This window comes from Cucurbita moschata, unplaced genomic scaffold (assembly GCF_002738365.1).
Source record: "Cucurbita moschata cultivar Rifu unplaced genomic scaffold, Cmos_1.0 Cmo_Scf00002, whole genome shotgun sequence".
Classification (NCBI taxonomy): Eukaryota; Viridiplantae; Streptophyta; class Magnoliopsida; order Cucurbitales; family Cucurbitaceae; genus Cucurbita; species Cucurbita moschata.
Genome location: NW_019268518.1, coordinates 5,285,900 through 5,304,386, shown reverse-complemented (window position 1 = coordinate 5,304,386; position 18,487 = coordinate 5,285,900). Strand labels below are relative to the sequence as shown.

The following is an 18,487-nucleotide window of genomic DNA, read 5'->3' as shown; positions in this document are numbered from 1 at the left end:
AACAGGGGGGGGGGGGGTGAAGAAAGTTCGTCAATAGAGAATAGACCAATAAGCTGGAGACAACCGGAGACCTTGAGGAAAAAAGAGCAGACAAGGAACAAAAACACATGCCTCCATATACGATGTTCGACACCTTTCATATGTTCGCTCGAGGAAAGTTTGCACATACTTCACAAGTTCGCCAGAAAATTTGGGCATGGCTTGAGCCCAATCAATAACCTACAACAATTTGGTAAGTCCAAATCAGAAATTTTGAAGGCCAAACATCTGCGTAATATATCAAACTACAAACTACAAAAAGGTGAAATAATATTTCAAAGGGAAGTCAACATCTCCCTTGGAGAATTATGGACTTGCCTCTCGTTCAAGGAAATCAATAGCCAATAGTCCTTGTAAGACCGGACGACCCCTCTCAACAGATGAATTATAAATTGCAGCAGCCTGAGCTCTTGGTCGAAATGCAGCAGGACCTATAAAGGGGTCTTGAATTTAGAAATATAGTTCACCAGAAATGTCAGAGTAAAAACAGCTGACAAGTCTCCGACCCAGTTTTAAACTGAAAATACAGGCAAGATTCTTCCTTCTTTTACAGAGTTACACACTGGCAACTCTATTTGATCTCTTCATTGTATGCCTAATAGATACCCATTTCCAATACTGTTATGCCGTATTAATTAAAAGGGTCGATGGAGAAATCTCATGAGAACAATTGGAAAACTAGAGAACTGCTTTTCCAGGATACTTTTCATGGTTGGCAGAATTCAGTTTGTTGTAACCATAATCTCATAGGACCTCCATATTTACTCCCTCCCAGCCTGCAGTAAACAGAAATTGTGTGGACGAAACTCTACAACACTTCACACTATACCTCAGTTTATGCTTACGACAATAATATTCTTCTTTTTAAAAATTTATAAACAAATGGGTGAACTTTTTTAGGTTTTATACTGTTTTTGGGGTGGTTGTCCTGTTTTTCCCGACACAAATAGAACTCCAGAACTTTCATCCTCATTAACCAACGTCATTGGTGGCCGGTGGTGCTCAGCAAGCATTTTAGTACTTCCTACTGAAATCTTTTAATTTCACCAGGAAAAAAACGTGAGACTTGAATTCTTTACATCTCACGCATAGTATGAAAAAACTAATGCATGTCCACAAAACTCGTTGCACTTAAATTTGGGAATTATTGACAAATAATCTCAAACAAATGTCTTAATATTTAATTCAAGTTCCAATCCAACGGTAGTTTTTAGAAGGAGAAGCTAAGAGATAAGAGAACTTGCTTGAAATAGCTTGTTGTATACTTTTTCGGTAGTCTACAAACATAGTCGGCAAAAAGTGGTCCTTCACAAAATTGTCCATAAAAGCAAGCAATCCATCATTCCTGTAATTTCAGGAACAAAATTTTTTAAAAAATCAATAGTAATGCAGAATAAAAGATAATAAAGGGATCTGAAGATAATGTATTTAGATGAACAAAAAGCTAGCCTTAAATACTAAGGGCTTGCTTGGTAGGCAATCTGATTTTTTTTTAAACAATAGGTTGAATGAAAACAAAGTTGTATTTCACATTTCAAATTTAAACATTTGTTCAAAATGTATTCTATAATATATTTATAGACCATGAAACTAGTTGTAGTTGCAAAACTAAATATTAGGTTGATTATATATCATTATCAATTAATTTATAATTTTTCTAATAAATTTTGAATGATTGTTATTTTATAACATCATATAATTAATAATATATTATATTATACATATTTTAATTTAACACAAACAAATTAAGCTTATAGCCCAAACTTCTGTATTTATTAATTTTTTATATTTATTTAATATAATTATGCATTTTAAAATTTCAAATTCAAAAATTGGATACAATGAAAAAATAAAAAATGTCATTTTCAGAAATTTCACTCTTCGGATTATAGAATCCGAACACAGTTTTTGAAAACATATCTTACAAAAACATATTCTCTTAACTCAATGAATCCTAAAACATAAAGCAGTATCATGCAACGATAAATGATTTTTAGATACAGGGAATATTCCTCAAACAATGTAACTTGTCCTGATCATCAAAGCATGTCATCTTTTAACCATGCCAAGCTCTCCTTCATACGTCATCCATTAAGAGTAAACAAAGAAAGTAACCATGCAATGAATCATTAGCCATCTGAAGCGGAGATTCTTTTAAAGTAGCAACTTGGTATGAACAAACAACTATATTTTCCACCTTATAAAACTTACCCGAGCTGCAAATACTTTCCCGGAAGCATTTTAGCAACCTTATCTGTGAACTGCAGAAACCATAAAATATGTCAGGACAGAAACCCATTTAGACTTATTTATTCATATTTGATCGTCCGTATGAAAAACAATCAGAAACCTGAAGAACTGGCCGGTATACGGCTGCTGCCAAATAAAAACCCAGTTCAGGCAAGACAGCTGCTGATCCATAGCCTTCTTGTGATACATTGGGGCCCTTCCTACTCCATCCATGGCGAATGAGATCCACACCTTTATAATAATTAAACAAAAGAATTATTCAGACATGCTGAAGAGTAGAGAAATGGAAGGAGTGAAAACACACAGACAACATGATTATCTATAGAAGGTATTGCTCCCCTTTTTCCATCACCATAGCAGTATAGCCATTCTACCCTCCTCTCCAATTTGAGAGACTTTTTGCAAATCCACCTCTAGGGGTATCCCTTGTAATTCCATACTATCAATCAAATTGTTCCTTATCCAAAATATTATATATATATATATATATATCCATGCAATTGAGCTAGAGTATCAAACTTCAAAGAACAAGTTTTATAGGCGTCAAAGAATCATTGCTGAAACTGATTCCACATGATCTGTCAGTTTAAGGAAAAAGCAATTAATGTTTTGCAGGTAGGTAATATCCATACCCACCTTCGTTAGGAACAGATATTGTAGCATCTGTGAAACGAAAAGCAAAAGTGAGACTATCATCTGCCCCATCCCTGCAGCACATTTGCATGAAAATGCATTTTTGCAATAAAAATTCAAGAAAAATGAGTACAAGCATAAACATAAGGAATTTGACTACTCAAACATTAGAAGTATGAATATTGTATAAAGTACAAAACCAGTAAGAATGAATGCAATTACAATTGATATGCTAAAAATGAGAAATAAAATTTTGTTGCACTTTGAGTAATTTATTTTTTTGGGGAACGAAACTTTTCATTGAAATAATGAAAAAAAAATACTAATGCTCAAAATTTCAATAACCAAAGGAAAATAACAAAAAAAAAAAAAAAACAAAACAAAACAAAAGAACATAAAAAAGCCAAGATTACAAAGGGAAGGAAGGCATTCCAACTAAGACCTAAATCCTCAATTGAATAAATAGTGAAGTATTTGGAAACAGAGCACCATGATGAAACTTTAAGATGACACAACCCAAAACAATCAGACCATGGAAGAAGCTTGTTACAAAGTCCTCTGATTTCTTTCAAACCAAATTTCAGATAAAAGTGCTTTCACCGCATTAGACCATAGAACCTTAGATTTTGATGACAAGGACCAACAAGCACTTGAATAACGTTCTCCTGGAAAGTGTTGAAGAAAACCCACTGAAGAACTTCTGACAATTAAAGAATAAATGCTGCAAAGTATTCACATCTGACAGACTGAGAAAATGGAAGAAGACAAGTAAAGCGAAGGGAGCTACCTCTGAAGAACTTCAAAACAATTTAGAGAATCATTAAACATAGCCCAAATAAGAATATTAAATCTTTTGGGGGTTTTAGATTTCCAAATATCTGTATAAACTTCCTTAGCCTTCTTATACATAGGGGAACAGAAGGCCAGATGCGTAGAGAGTGAAATCACCAAAAATTCCCCTGAAGGCTCAAGTAACTCCTGGAATCCAAAGAAGAAACCACCTTTCCCTCTGAAGTACAACTAAAAAACAATTGGAAATGCAGAATTTCCTCATCTTTAAGAAATCTTCGAAAACTATGGTCCAATTACATCCCAATTATCAAAAACTGAACCATTGGAGAATACAACAGTGTTAAAAGGCCGAGGGAACCGAGTCATCAGAGAAGAATTCTATGGTCTTGCCCAAATAAAAATTCTTCTACCATTACCTTGCTTGAAAGCTGCAAAAAATTGCACTTGCTTCCAGACTTGAGAAATGCTAATCCAAGGGCTGCTAAGACTCATTATACTTTTGCCAGATGTGTGTCAATGAAATAAAGAACGCCCACGAATACTTGGAACAACTTAGCGCCAAAAAGAATCCAATTCATGCATGAATCTCCAACCCAACTTAGCAAAGAGAGCCAAATTCATATGTTTTAATCCACCAAAATCGAGACCCCCCACAAGCTGTGCTTTTGAGACCAAATTCTATCAAGAAATTACATCTCTGAAGGGCTTCAGCGTCTAGAACTTCAATTGTAAATCTAGAGGACCAAACAAATAAGCAATGAAATGTAGAAAAATGACAATAAGAAGAAATAAGCAAAACAAAATATGCTGAAGGTTGATAACGAAGCTTAAGTAAATGTGAGAAAGGTAACATGAAGATAAAGTGTGAACAAATATTCAAATGAAGATAGAAAAGGATTCCAAAATATGCTCAAGAATGATCAAGAAGTTCAATTAAATGCATGCCTCTTTTCTTTGGAGGGCACCTTGCTTGCAAGCCTAGCTGTTTGTACAGCAGCATCAGCTGATGCTGCTTCAGGAGTTGCTCGCAGAATCTCACAAATGAGTTGCTGACATTCACTCTGTTTCATAGACTATGAATCGTGAGTATATAACTTTAGAAACCAAGTATTTTTTTTTTGTAGAGATACCACCAACCACATGCTTCACTCCCCTTCAAATTTGAGGGTTCTCTATTAACCATCTAACAGCTCCTTCACCCCTCTTTAAAGTTGAGAGTTCTCTATTCACCATCTAACAGCTTCTGTTAGTGAAGATTCTTTCCTATCTCAACTATACAAAATATTAGAATAAATACACGTGCAACTTTTATAAAGGAAAGGATATAATACCCTAAACAAAATCTTATAACATACATAAAAGAATACAAAAGATAAAATAAAATAAGAAATAAGAAATAAAAACCTAGAATACAAAGTACAAGATTATCCTAACTTTGACCATAAATTGAAACACTGCCCTTAAGGTGGGTTGTACATATTATACAATCCCAACTTGCTATTCAAATCTTCAAAGATTGGTCTTGGTAAAGGCTTAGTAAGAATATCTGCAACTGTTGTTTAGTAGGCACATAGATGAGTACGGTAGGCTCATAGTTGAGCCGAACAACTTCAATATATTTTGTCCTATCATGATGAACTAGAATATTTGTCATTCTTATGGCAACTTGATCATCACACATCATTTATATTGGTGATGAACAATGTTTGCCTAATTCCCTTGGGACTCTCTTGATCCATAGACTTTCACATATGACATGAGAAAGTGTTCTAAATTTAGCTTTTGCACTACTTCTTGCAACCACAAATTCGTTTTTGCTTCTTCATGTAACAAGATTACCCCATACAAAAGAACAATAGACTGAGGTAGATCTTCAATCTGTAACATAACATGCTCAATCTGCATAAGAATATACCTCAATCTTTGTCTTGTCAGTTTTTTTTTTTTTAAAAAAAAAACAGTCCTTACGTTGAACTGGCTAACCATGCTGACAGTAAATCCAATATTTATACATGTATGAGCAAGATAGATAATTCATCTTACAAGATGTTGATATCTCCACATATCCATAGGTGTGCTCTAATGGTTGAATCCAATATTCATTAGGGAGTCCATAAAAGAGTCATCTGGTTTACATCCTAACATGTCAATCTCTTTCTCAAAGATCCAACATGAAGTTCCTTTGGGATACAACTATACACTTCTTCCCACCGAGCAACCTCCAGACCAAAAAATTATTTGAGATTTCCTAGATATTTAACTTTGAATTCTTGGGCTAAGTGATTCTTCAGCATTTACAATTCTAATTCACTATGTCTAGAAAGAATGATATAATCAACATATACTATTAAGAGGGCATGTAAATATATAGATATATCCAAGACTGATAACAAAATTTTCAAAACCACCAAACAAAGCATGAGAAAATTGCTAAAGTCCATAGACAAAATTTTACGTTTGCATACCCTTGTTGGATTAATATTCTCTTTACATCCAGGATGAATATCCATGTCTACTTATTGATCACCATTCAAAAAAAACATTTCCAATATCTAACTGTTGGAAACCCCAATCAAGATTGGCTGCTAGAGATAAAATAATTCTTATGATATTGACTGTCACTCACTTTCTTCCCATAACAATCAGTTTTGGAATAGTATGGAAGATGTTCAATGAACGTGCCATCCATAGGAACATATACCTGTTTTTTGATAGGAGAGTAGTATTTGTAGCTCCCCAAGAAAATGCATTTATGGGCACGATGATCCAATTTATATAATGTTGGGAATGGATGTGGACAAAAGCACTGCACTTGAAAACATTAGGGACCACAACAAGAGACTGGACATGAAGATGGGAAAATGATTGAATGAAGACTTGACCAGGAGTGGAGAATCTAAGAACACAAGAGGGAACACAAGAGGGAATGACTTCATCCAATAGAATTAAGGAGCATGAGTAGAGAACATCAAGCATCGAGTGAATTCAAGGAGATGACAATTCTTGCGTTCAACTACTCCATTCTTTTGGAGTGTCAACACAAGAGATAAGGTGGAGAATCCCTTGTGCAACCATTGTTGCACACTGTATTGTGTGTTTATTTGTTCTTAAAACTATAAGGAGCTACATTAGCTACATAGGCCCTACCATCTCGATCATTGTGGTTTCCAATCAACAGGCTTCCCAGGGATCTTCCGGCATGTTTCTTTGATAGCGTCTCAAATCTTATGAGTTGTTCACAAGAGAATAAAACTTTCACCTATCTCATTGGTCATGAAATTAATTAACTACGACATGACTATGTTATTTCTACTTTCCACTTCCTGAATTCCAAAGCAATTGCTGCAGTTGCAATTTGTTTAGGCAGATGGGAGCTACAACAAGCGATGGAGGTAAAGACAACACCAACGAAAAGTTATAAAAAAATCTAGAGTTTATTGGTGCTCTCATAGCATGAAAATTTTAGTATTTTCATTCATATTTCAAACTATACCAAGATCATAATAAATACAAGGCATAACAACTATCATAAACGGAAACAATAGTCAAATCTAAACAAAAATCTTAAAACATACCTAAATAAGGAGATAAAATCCTAAAATACAAAATACAAGTTTGCCCTAAATCTGACCATAAATTAAAACAATTAAATGGTTAATGGAGAACCTTCAACTTTAAAGGGGGAGAGGCACACGTGGGTGGATGTTGATAAATTCACAACTATGTGAACTTATACAATTCACGCCCTGAATTGTCGTACTCAATGCAAATTCTTATGTAATTACTCAACTTACACCATCAACCTAGACGGGAGGATTTTTGTTTGACCCATGTACTTCTTTGGAGAAGGTCATCATGTACCTTTTTTTGACCCATATACTTCTTTGGAGAATATCACCTTGTCCCTTTGTCCGTCTAGGTCGATTGGTGTTGGCTCTGGCCTTTTTTTCCCTTAATTTATAATTTCACTTTGTTTTTTAAAGAAGGAGAGAGGGAGTGACAGAAAAGGAGGGTAAAGTTACAGGAATACCTGCAAAACTGTGAAGGCAAAGCCTATAGTATAACCTCCAGTGACTTGAGATGCTTCAGAGTCCGGATTCCAATTATCATCAGTTGGCATTGACCTCGGTGTATTCATATCTGCATGTCGCGAGGCTTTTGCTTCCAGAAGCTCCCCAACAACAACATGGTTCTCTGCATGATCACTGTTGAAAGTTAAAACTGAGCATTATAGGGAGAAGGAAAGACAAAAATATGAAAAAAATTTCCTGACCAAATATACGAACAACAGTTTCCAAAACAGAATCAAGAAGATCTCTTGCAGAAGTCTGTGCTTTTCCCATAGGAGCCATCACTGGTGAAACAGGGCTCACTGCAACCAATGTCCCAGCGAGTGGAATGCCATTCTGGCATTTATGTTTTGGTAAATGGAAGCTTCCTAACTGCCCCTTCATAAAATGAGCAGCAGTCTCAGATCGAACAGCCTGACCAAAGCCTAACCTTGAAGAATTTATTTGTTCTGCATAAGCTTTGATTTTGGAAGTTATTATATCATGGATCGTAGGTCGCAATCTTTGGCTGTCAGATAAGAAAAAAATTAAAGAAGTTGATATATCAAACAAATTGGAATCATACAAAAACGGATTTAGTGCTTTTCCAGGCACAATACATTAAATCATGTAAAAGAAATAAAAGCCTTAATTAAAACAAACAAGCTCTGGAGAAAGAGTAAGAATATGCCTTGAAGCAATAGACTCGAAGCGATTTCCGAAAGATTAAGATTCTAGAAAATGTAACTCTTAAAAAATTGCAAAATGAACGTTCATCTAAAGGATAGATCTGAAACAATTTTACCATATTAAAATTCTCTTGTCCTGAATTATATCCCAACTTTAATCCTGCCAACTAGTACCCAATTATACTAGCTGTACAGTAAACAGTAAACGAGTTAGTAAAAAATTAGGCAACCAGATGGAGAATTACATAAAAAAATAAAGTTCTTTTTATTACTGATAAGAGGCAAATAGTACAAGCAGAGGAAGCTTATATAAGAGCACTGGCAGTTTGCTTGAATCTAAGTAAAAGGACAATTACAAAATAATTTTGATATGAAAGCCCATGGAGCCGTAAACTAGTTAACAAGTTGACATATTCCTTTGATTAAAGGAGTGCTCTGTGCCACAAAAAGACATGCCTGTTTCTTTCTAGCCAAATAGCACCAATAGAAAGAAGCCACAAAGTACGTGGACATAGCAGCCTTAAATTCTCCATGCTAGATCCAAGGAATGTTGAAATTTTTGTAGTAGGAAGACAAAAACTGGGAAGCGAATGGGCAGGATATGAACAAGTGCTTCATATCCTCCCAACTACGCTTGGAAAAGGAGCACCAAATGGGATAGAGAGCTCTAGTGGGATTTTTCTTTTGAAGTTTATATGCGGTGTTGATAGCACCCAAAAAAAAAGACCAGAGGAAAGCTTTACACTTTCTGGGGGAGCTTTGCAGTCCAGAAAGTCCTGCAAAAGTGGGGCAGAGATTGTTCATTAGTTGAGAGTTCCACCAAAGATTTGACAGAGAAATGTCATCTCTCTAGAATCCAAGCCAGGTGGTCAGGTTAGGGCCTGTTTCTCTGAAGGATGGCGGTAAAAGTGTTCCAGTCGGCTGGCATCTCGGCCTCTAATATGCCTTCTTAAGGAAACTCACAAGTGTTGATGTCCTAGTGACAGGATAATGCAAGAGTCTAGGGAATTTGAGATCAAGGTAACCAGAGCCCAACCAAAAATCACGCTATAAATAAGATTTAGAACCATCCCTTGATTTCATTACCATGAGACTATCGAAAGTGTACCTTTACTTTTTTCTTCTTTGTCGCTTGATTGGCTTCAATTGTCTGATTAAGAACTCTTGTAATCCTATGGCGGAACAAAATGTTTGACATTTTCTAATATGAAACTAGCATCAACATTGAAGAAACAGCCACGGTGTTGGGCATCAATAACTAAATATTCCCAAACCGAACTATTATATGATAGTGTTTTGAAGTTCCATATCCATGAACAGTATCTAGTTCTCGTAAGGGTGACATTTGCTCTTAGATTACTCGAGAAAAACCTGATCGACAATCCTCTATTTGATTTGGCTATAGAAAAAATAATAACGGTAACTTTCTCCCACCTTAAACCCATCAACTAACTCACCTTGACTGTAAATCCATTAGAATCATATTTCCACCCAATTTTCTGTTGAACGGCAACTACTTGAGCTGTATGGGGGGAGACCACAACAAGGCTGATTGTTACATTTGAGTGAAGACACCCTTTGGACAAAGTATGAACAATTTTGAACACACGACTAAGGTTGGGCAGATTGTAATGGCACTTAATGAACTTTTTCCAAGAGACCTGAGCCGGAGTTATGGAACTGCCAAAGCCATATGGTGAGGAGAGCTCTATTTTTATTGTCAGTCGTAGATAGAAATGAGTTGAAGAGTTAAATGCTCACCATGTGATAGATTAAAATACTTCTATCTATCGAGCTTCTTGAGAATTTTATTCATCACAGGTTGCCAAAAGGATGATGACTTAGGATGACCACCTAAAGGAAGACCGAGATAAAGAAAAGGTAGACTTTTCACCTTATAGTTAAGACTCTTTTATAATAATTTAAGAGACCTTTGATACCAATTTAAGAGAGCCTTTTTGTAACCCCGAGGGGCTTCCCTTTTTTAATATTCGTGTTGATATTTCTACATATTAAAATAAAAAAACCAAACTCCTAAGAAAAGATTTGCAATAATAGCAATAGTAGGATTTCTTTCACATGCTGCTAATGCAAAAGCATCAAATTAAGAGTTGGACAAGAAACAAACCATATGATAGCACCAGCAGCAGCAACTTTGCCAAGCATACACAGACACTCAATCATGGTCTGCAAATACTTAACATGAAGCGGAGCATCAAGCTTCTTTATTGTTTCCTACAAAAGTTGATAGAAATTCAGCCACGGAGTCGAGGGAAAAGTTATAGGATCAAACTGTAAGCCGACAAGAAAGCTCTTATCCTTTTTACAAATGATAAGATAATGAATATTTCATACTAGAAATTCATCTGGAATGGAATTTGAAAGCCATTTTGGCAATTGACGTGTAGTCGGTTTCGCCTCCTTCAACCCACCATCTCCACCATTGACCCTTGCAAAAGTTGGCTGACTGTCTGAGGCATCATCATTTAAATCCGAAATACTACCTTCCTCGTGGCCATCGAACGATGACCTGGAAACAAGGCAAGACAAAATAAATGAAAATAACATCATTCTTTCATGGATATCAGCAACATTTAATTCAGAAAATTAATGTTGCATTATAATGATAGGGGCACATATTAATGATCTTTGTTCATCTAAATGCAATTTTACAATCCTAAAAAAGTTTAATAAATGATATTGTGTAAGAAAACCCTAGATTGAAGGATAGATTGCTTGGTCTATGGAATGGCAGACAAGCGACCAGTCTTTGCATATGATGATGTGAAAGAAGGCCCTAACGATAATGTTGCAAGTCTAAATTATCTTGCTACACTTCATTATTATTTCATAGTGGTCCATGCCCCCTTTATAAAGCAAAAAGTTAACTAAAACCCTAGATACTAGGTACAATAAATCTAAATAAATCTCTAAATACTACTCTCCTTATTTAATGAGATTACACAAGTATCTCTCAATTTAAGGCTAGGAATTACTCAAATAATCATTAAATCAAGGTTATTCCTTCAACACTCTCCCTCAAGCTGAGGAATAGATATCATTCGTTCCCAACTTGAATACTAATGCATGAAACATTGAGCCGTGAAGTCCTTTTGTTAGTATATCTACTAGTTGAAGCTATGAGGGCAATAACTAATGCACACTATCCACTTGTCGAGTTTCTCCTTGATAAAATGTCGATCAAGTTTAATATATGTTATTCTATCATGTTGAATAGGATAATGTGCAATATTGATAGTTGATTCCCTTAATTTGTAAGTTATCAAGGATTATCTTCAACCATAAGAGATCACATAGACCTTATGCAATAGCTCAAAATTCTGATTCGGTAAATGAAATAGCCACCACATTTTGTTTTTTACTCCATGTTATCAAATTACCTCAAAGAAATGTATAATACCTCGTAGTAGATCTTTTATCCACTACCAATCCAACATAGTCAGTCTCGGTGTAAGCTTCCAATGCAAGAAAATTGTTTCATTTGAACAAAAATCCTTTTTTTGAAGTAACACTCTATACTTTGCCTGAAGAGGCTTCTAGAGATCATGCTTGAATTGGCTAATTACACTCATTGAGTATGTTATGTCTGGTCAAGAATGAGTTAGATAATATAAGCTTCCCCACTAGCCTCTGGTACATTTCTCTGTTCGCTGCAGGTTCCTCTTTTTTACTCTCCCAATTTCTAATGTGGATCCGTTTGCATCGGTGCAAGTTTACATCCACATTTCCCTATTTCCATAAATAAATTCATCACATATTTTTGTTGTAATATGAAAATGTCTTGAGTGGAGTATGCTACTTCAAAACGAGAAAGTACTTTAGTCTTCCAAGTTCTCTTATTTCACATTCTTTCATTAATTTCCTTCTAAGTTCAATTTTTTCTTCTTCATTTCATTATCTACAGTGACAATGATGTCATCTACATACACTAGAAGCTACTCACCTTGCCTTATACTTTTCCAACGTTCCATCGACCTTATACTTCACTATAAAAAGCCACCTAAACCCAACTATATTTTTTCCTTTTGGCTTATCCATGACTTCCCACGAGTTATTCTTTTCTAAAGCATGCATTTCTTCCCTCATAGCATTCTGCCATTCTTTTTTGGACAAAGGTTTAGAAATTGTATTAGTTATAACAATTAAATTTAGACTAAATAAAACTTTTGTGTGAAGGGGATGGTATTCCAAGAGAGATATAGTTTGATAAAGGGTATAAGAGTCTTCTGTACATTCTCTAGTGGGTTTTCAAGGAGCTATGAGTCTATCATCTATTAGTACATGTGTTGCATCTTCAATTTCAATGGAGTCAGATGTTTGGACTTGCATCGATTCTTAACTAACTTTCCTTCTAACATATATTTAAGAGAATAATGGATTTGACAATGGAGGTGGTACATATGGTTCAGTTGGTAACTCTATGGTAGCTCTAAGGTAGTATGAGTGGACACATAATTAAAATCGATAGCAGGCTTGGACTCAATAGTTGGTTCTATGTGTTGGTTATTTAGTGTGTCTAGCAGTTAAATAGTTTCCCAAGGACTCTTCAATTTCTATGTTCTCCTCCGGAAGAGAGGGTTTAGAGAAGAATGGTTTATGCTTGGTGAATGTCACTTGAAGTGTAAGACTTCCTAGTTGTAGGGTTGTAACATTTGTACCCCTTGATGTCGAAGAACATTCTAAAAAGACAGATTTTATTGTTCTTGGATCAAGTTTACTTCTCTAAGTGTTGTGAACATGAACAAAGGCGGTGCACCCAAATATGCAAGGTGTGAGGTCATTTGATAGTTGAAAGTGAGGATAAAGTCAGTTGAGGACTTCTATTAGGCTTAGATTATTCAGGACACAAGGTGGGAAACGATTAATCATGTGAGATGCAATAAAAAAATGTCTTCTCCCCACTGAGTTTTTGGCATGTTTCCAAGAAAAAAGCAATGAGCGGGTAGTGTTTAAATGGTATCCAATTTTCCTTTTGACCACTCCATTTTTCTGTGGTGTAATAACACACCAAGAATTATGGATAATGTCTTGAGATCGAAAATATAAGGACAAGGTTTTATTGAAGTAATATCTAGCATTGTCAGGACGAAATGTTTTGATATTGACTCTAAATTGGGTCTAAATCATTGATTGGAAGGCAAGAATAATATTACTGACATCTGATTGTTGTTTGAGAAGGAATAGACGTGATTTGAGTGCAATCATCGATTAATGAGAGAAACCAATGAGCACCGAAGATATTTGGAACCTTTGAGGGTCCCCGTATATCACTATGAATCAAATGAAAAGGAGTAGAATTTTTGTTGACTAATGGAAAAAGATACACGATTGGCAAATTTGCATGCATCACAATGAAAACCAGAAACTTGGAATCCTTGAAACAAATCTGGAAACATAATTCTCAAAACTCGAAAGGAGGGATGACCAATGAGAAAGTGATGTAATCAAATCACTTCTTTATTAGAGGAGCTAAAAAATGACACAAATGCAGAGCTAGTTGTTCTCTCGGGTAATTGTAAGCAATATAGGCCATTCAATTCCATACCAAGTCTAATCGTCCATTTCGAGGTCTGATCTCGAAAAACACAATATGACAAGGAGAAAATAACACCACAATGGCTGTCATGGTTAAGCTTTAGTATGGAAATGAGAATATTAGATAGTTTTGGACGTGTAGGACGTTTTTTAGTATAAGGGATCAAGAAATGAATTTATCGCTTATTCCTGCAATGGTGGCACAGGTTTCATTTGTCATGGTAAGTTTTCGATTACCCGGGCACAATTTATATGTTTTAAAATATAGCAAGTGAGGGGTCATGTGATCAATTGTACCGAAATCTATAATCCAAGAATTAACCTGACTCATCTCTTAAGCATTTATATAAGTGAGGGGTCATGTGACATTTCTCCTTCGTTTTCCGAACAACGATTCTGTGAGCCTCCCCAATTTCCCCATTCATGGCTAGGAGGTTCCCGTTCAATTTTCAACAACTCTCCTTCGTGTGTTGTGGTTTCTTGTCATGAGTATACCATAAATTGTCTTTGTTACTCTTCCATCGGTAGTTTCTTTTGTTGTTTCTATATTTCTCTACGACAACAATCGGTACTTCTAAACTGAGTTATTTATTCAAGCATAAGGCACCGTTTGCTCTCTCCTGCTCAAATAAGGGAAATTGTTTCTTCTAGAGATGGTGTTTCCTCTTTTCCAATGATTTGTACACAACTTGGTTAAATTCGTTGTTAAGACATGCCAAAAAATCATAAACACGATTTGCTTCAAAAAAAAAATGTTTTAGAATTATCGACAAAACAATTCATCTTAAATGCCTGATAATAATCGAGTTCCTGCACAATATTGGCAAGGCATTGGGACATTCAATGACAATTTTTCCTTCTTGGTTCATGGCTCCAGTCATGATCTTGATTTCATAGATCAGAGCAGCATCTCTAGCCCTAGAGTAGGTGAGTAAGTGTGATGAATGAAACCTCATATGCCTTGTGTGTTCCGTAAAAACATACATGTACCACTAATGGATGGCTTCATAGAATCCAAAAGCCATGACATTATCATGAAGTCTTGCTAATCCCATGCAGTAAATCCAGGACCTGTCTTTGCCGGTCCTGGTCCAATGAGGTGTCGATGTTTTTCATTTTCCCTAAGATATGTCTGCTAGATTTGATACAATTTGAGAAAGTTTTTTCCGTTGATTCGGTATGACAATCGGATGGGTTAAAGGATACGTTGCTTGGTGGGTTTGCTGGATTTTGATTATGTTGATTGGTTGACATTGGTATGCATGGTGATTCGGTACGACAATCGGATGGGTTAAAGGATACGTTGCTTGGTGGGTTTGCTGGATTTTGATTATGTTGATTGGTGGACGTTGGTATGCATGGTGTTACCGATGGATCACAAACGAATGAAACAACCCACAAATGGATGGATCACAAACAATTGGTGGACGTTGGTGGGCTTGATGGAACTTTGGTGGGCTTGTGGAACAGACAGAGTCTGATTTGAGTGATAAAGGCAGACGATTTTGTCAAATGAAGATTTTGACGGCAGCAAGGAAGGTTGCGAATGAAACTTGATTATAGTGGATGATCGGTAGCTATGGAGGCTTCACCATTGGATTAGGGCTTGGTTATAATCAGATTTTTCAAAATAGAAAAAACTCTAATACCATAAGTCCAAATTATCCTGACATTTCATTATTATTTCAGAGAAGTGCATGCCCTTTTTATAATACAAAAAGTTAACTAAGTCCCTAGATACTAGATACAATAAATCTAAATAAATCCTTAGATACTACTTTCTCAATTATAATGTAACCCAATGAGATTTCGTAGGTAGCTCATTGTTTTGGCGGTCATGTTTCCTCACTCTATGTGAGCCCCACCAAGTTTGTGATGTAGTGTAAGCTTTCAAATACAATAATAATGCAGCCCACAAGAACATACTGATTAATAATACTACATTGTACGAAACAAGGACAACATAAAACAAATTTTTCAAGATTATGAAATCAATGACGAAGTGTAATTTTCCACATCAGTCATAATGTGGTAGCCATCAAAATAGGCTAAATCAAGATTTCTGAAAAAATATCAAATTTACAGAATGAACAAATAAATTATAGAAAGCTCTAATCAAGACCGTGGGGAAAATCATTACTTTCAATTGGGAAGGTAAAAGTAGTAAAGCAACAGATGAGGAAGTCCCAAGGAGAAAAAAAAGTTCAAGAAGTTTCAGAAACTCTTACCCGTTATCTACATGAATGCCAAACTGATTGCTCTGTGACCTCGTTCTTCGAGACACAGATTGTGAGCTATTCAATGCCAAAGCAATAGCTTCAGCAGTTGATACTTCATTGTCCGTTTCCAGCATCTTTGAGGCTGCTGAACTGCAGAAAAGTATTAGATTAGTAGCAAACTTGCATCAACAAAAACAAAATGTTAGCCTATATGTTTACACAGCCCCATGGTTCCTTTTTTTATTTTTCTTTACTCTAACAAAGGTGCCAGCATTCTGAGATCTGACATAATTCAAGTCGCCGAAATCCCAAAGCACCTTAATGAATTTAGCCGTTCCAAACTTCCCTTTGTGATGAGTGACAGCGAGCATTTCATTATCAAAAAGTGGGGTTACATAAAAAATGACAGGAGATAAGGTGCTCCCAAGCATTAAAAAGGGGATTCATAAAAAATGACAATCCAAAAGGAAAGTTTACTTTCAGAGAAATAAAATACTTCGCCAGTTTTTTTATAAGAAAATTTAAAATGTGTATTCAAACCAGACAACAAGGACAGCCTGAGGGCTGGGTAGATTTTTTATTTTCTCTTTTCGGAGAAGAAAGAATATTACAAAAGAGAGGGCAAAAATAACCTAGAGTCCATCAGTTGAGTTATAAAAAGGAAATCCACTAGGACAAAACAAATATTTCATTGAGTAACAAAAAAAAATAATAATTATAAAAAACAGGATAAGAATTTCTACATAAAATAAAAAAATAGCAAACATAAAAATAGCATCTCATTTGTTTATCTCAAATATGGTTTGAGCACACAATTGTTTGTACCAACAATAAGCCGTTAAGAACAATGATTGAGTAATGCGCCTTTTAAGTCTCAATCTTTAAATTCAATAAAGAAGGTGAAATCAAGAATTAGTTTGAACATTAAGAGACAGTTTGATAATTGTTTGATAACCATTTTGTTTTATGTTTTCAATTTTTTGTTTTCCATTTCCAAAAAAGTAAAAGTTATTTGCTAACCAATCATCTTCCCCGATTTTAACTCATGAGGAAACATATAAGTTCGGATAAATTTTAGTCACAAATTTAAGATCACCCGTCAATTTACTGGTTAAAAGTACATTACAATCTCAATCTAGCCCATGTAATATAGTGTTAAGATATAAATTTTGAGTAATCTAACTGAACCTGTTCCAGTCCCTTTGGCAAGCTTCCCATAGATCTTCCCGCATGTGTTTTTTGTATGACCCACCATTTTGCAATGTTCACACCAAAGTCTCTCTTGTTTCTGCTTATTGCCACATCGTACCATTAGGTTAAAACTATGAGTGACAAGTATAGAGGCTTCCAAGATTGTTGGGACTAATTCTGATTTGCTCACCATCACACTTTTCCTACTTTCTCTCTCCTTACTTCAGAGAAGGTTTGCGGAGAGTTGGCAACGACTTGGTTCCCATTACTAGACCTCAAAATTCATCAAGATCATTGTTTAAACTACGAAGAATTCTGGATGTCCTCTATTGCCCAAAATTTTTCGTGTTTTGAGTTGTATTGTCTGCACACTTCCATGTATAGACTTTAAATAAAATCAAGTTATTGCCAATGACGAGAGAGTACTAAAGTACTCAGCAACAAATTGATCACCTTGGCAAAAATCACGTGATTCTATTCGAAACAATTTTGAAATGTTCTCCTTACTAGAGTATGTTTCTTTAACGGTGTCCTAAATTTGATGTGGTGTTCCATATAGAAGAAAATTTTCACTCATCTCATTGGTCATGGAATTAATTAACCACGATATGCCATGTTATTTTCTACTTTGCACTTCCTGAATTTCAGATACTTGCCACATATGAACATCATGACTAACTATGAACATTAGATACAGCTGTGGCCAATCAGTTTGTGACCTATGATATAGGCAAGTGATGATGAATCATATCCCCCTTGACCATTGGAGATTGGTTCGACTGATTTGGAAGATGACATATTCAAGAAAAAACAACATGCTCGGTGATGGAGGAGTTGGCATCAAAGTCAAACGTGAGTGTCTTAATCGTGAGTCAGCATCAATCATGAATTCTCACAATTTCACAATTTTAGAAAGTTCATAATTTCGCAATCTGAGCTCAAAAGGAGAAGATCGTCACAAGGGAATCAGAGGAGAGGAAGTTGACAACAGTAGTTGGGCTCCAACAGCAGTAATGACGGGAGCGGCGGCAACTATGATAAATTTACCATAACTCAAAAGCGTAAATTG

The 18,487-nt window shown here is 35.5% G+C and overlaps 1 protein-coding gene across 7 annotated transcripts in view; it reads right to left on the bottom strand.

Annotated features, from left to right (window-relative positions):
• Positions 1-18,487, bottom strand: part of LOC111431324 (exocyst complex component SEC8-like) — a 38,522-nt gene that overhangs the window by 9,248 nt on the left and 10,787 nt on the right. For 4 of the 7 annotated variants that reach the window (XR_002708485.1, XM_023067924.1, XM_023067937.1 and 1 more), the window contains exons 7-18: positions 16,237-16,377; positions 10,808-10,982; positions 10,581-10,687; positions 7,988-8,292; positions 7,745-7,908; positions 4,660-4,775; positions 2,926-2,996; positions 2,390-2,520; positions 2,251-2,300; positions 1,284-1,384; positions 358-470; positions 112-219 (exon numbers count right to left, since the gene is read on the bottom strand). Coding sequence is in view for 6 of the 7 variants with exons in the window: in XM_023067924.1 (XP_022923692.1) it covers positions 112-219; positions 358-470; positions 1,284-1,384; positions 2,251-2,300; positions 2,390-2,520; positions 2,926-2,996; positions 4,660-4,775; positions 7,745-7,908; positions 7,988-8,292; positions 10,581-10,687; positions 10,808-10,982; positions 16,237-16,377 (1,582 nt within the window). In the remaining variant the exon portion in view is untranslated. Of the gene's footprint in view, positions 1-111; positions 220-357; positions 471-1,283; positions 1,385-2,250; positions 2,301-2,389; positions 2,521-2,925; positions 2,997-4,659; positions 4,776-7,744; positions 7,909-7,987; positions 8,293-10,580; positions 10,688-10,807; positions 10,983-16,236; positions 16,378-17,415; positions 17,516-18,487 lie in introns of all 7 variants that reach the window. The other 3 variants (XM_023067962.1, XM_023067955.1, XM_023067970.1) reach the window with 3 other exon arrangements.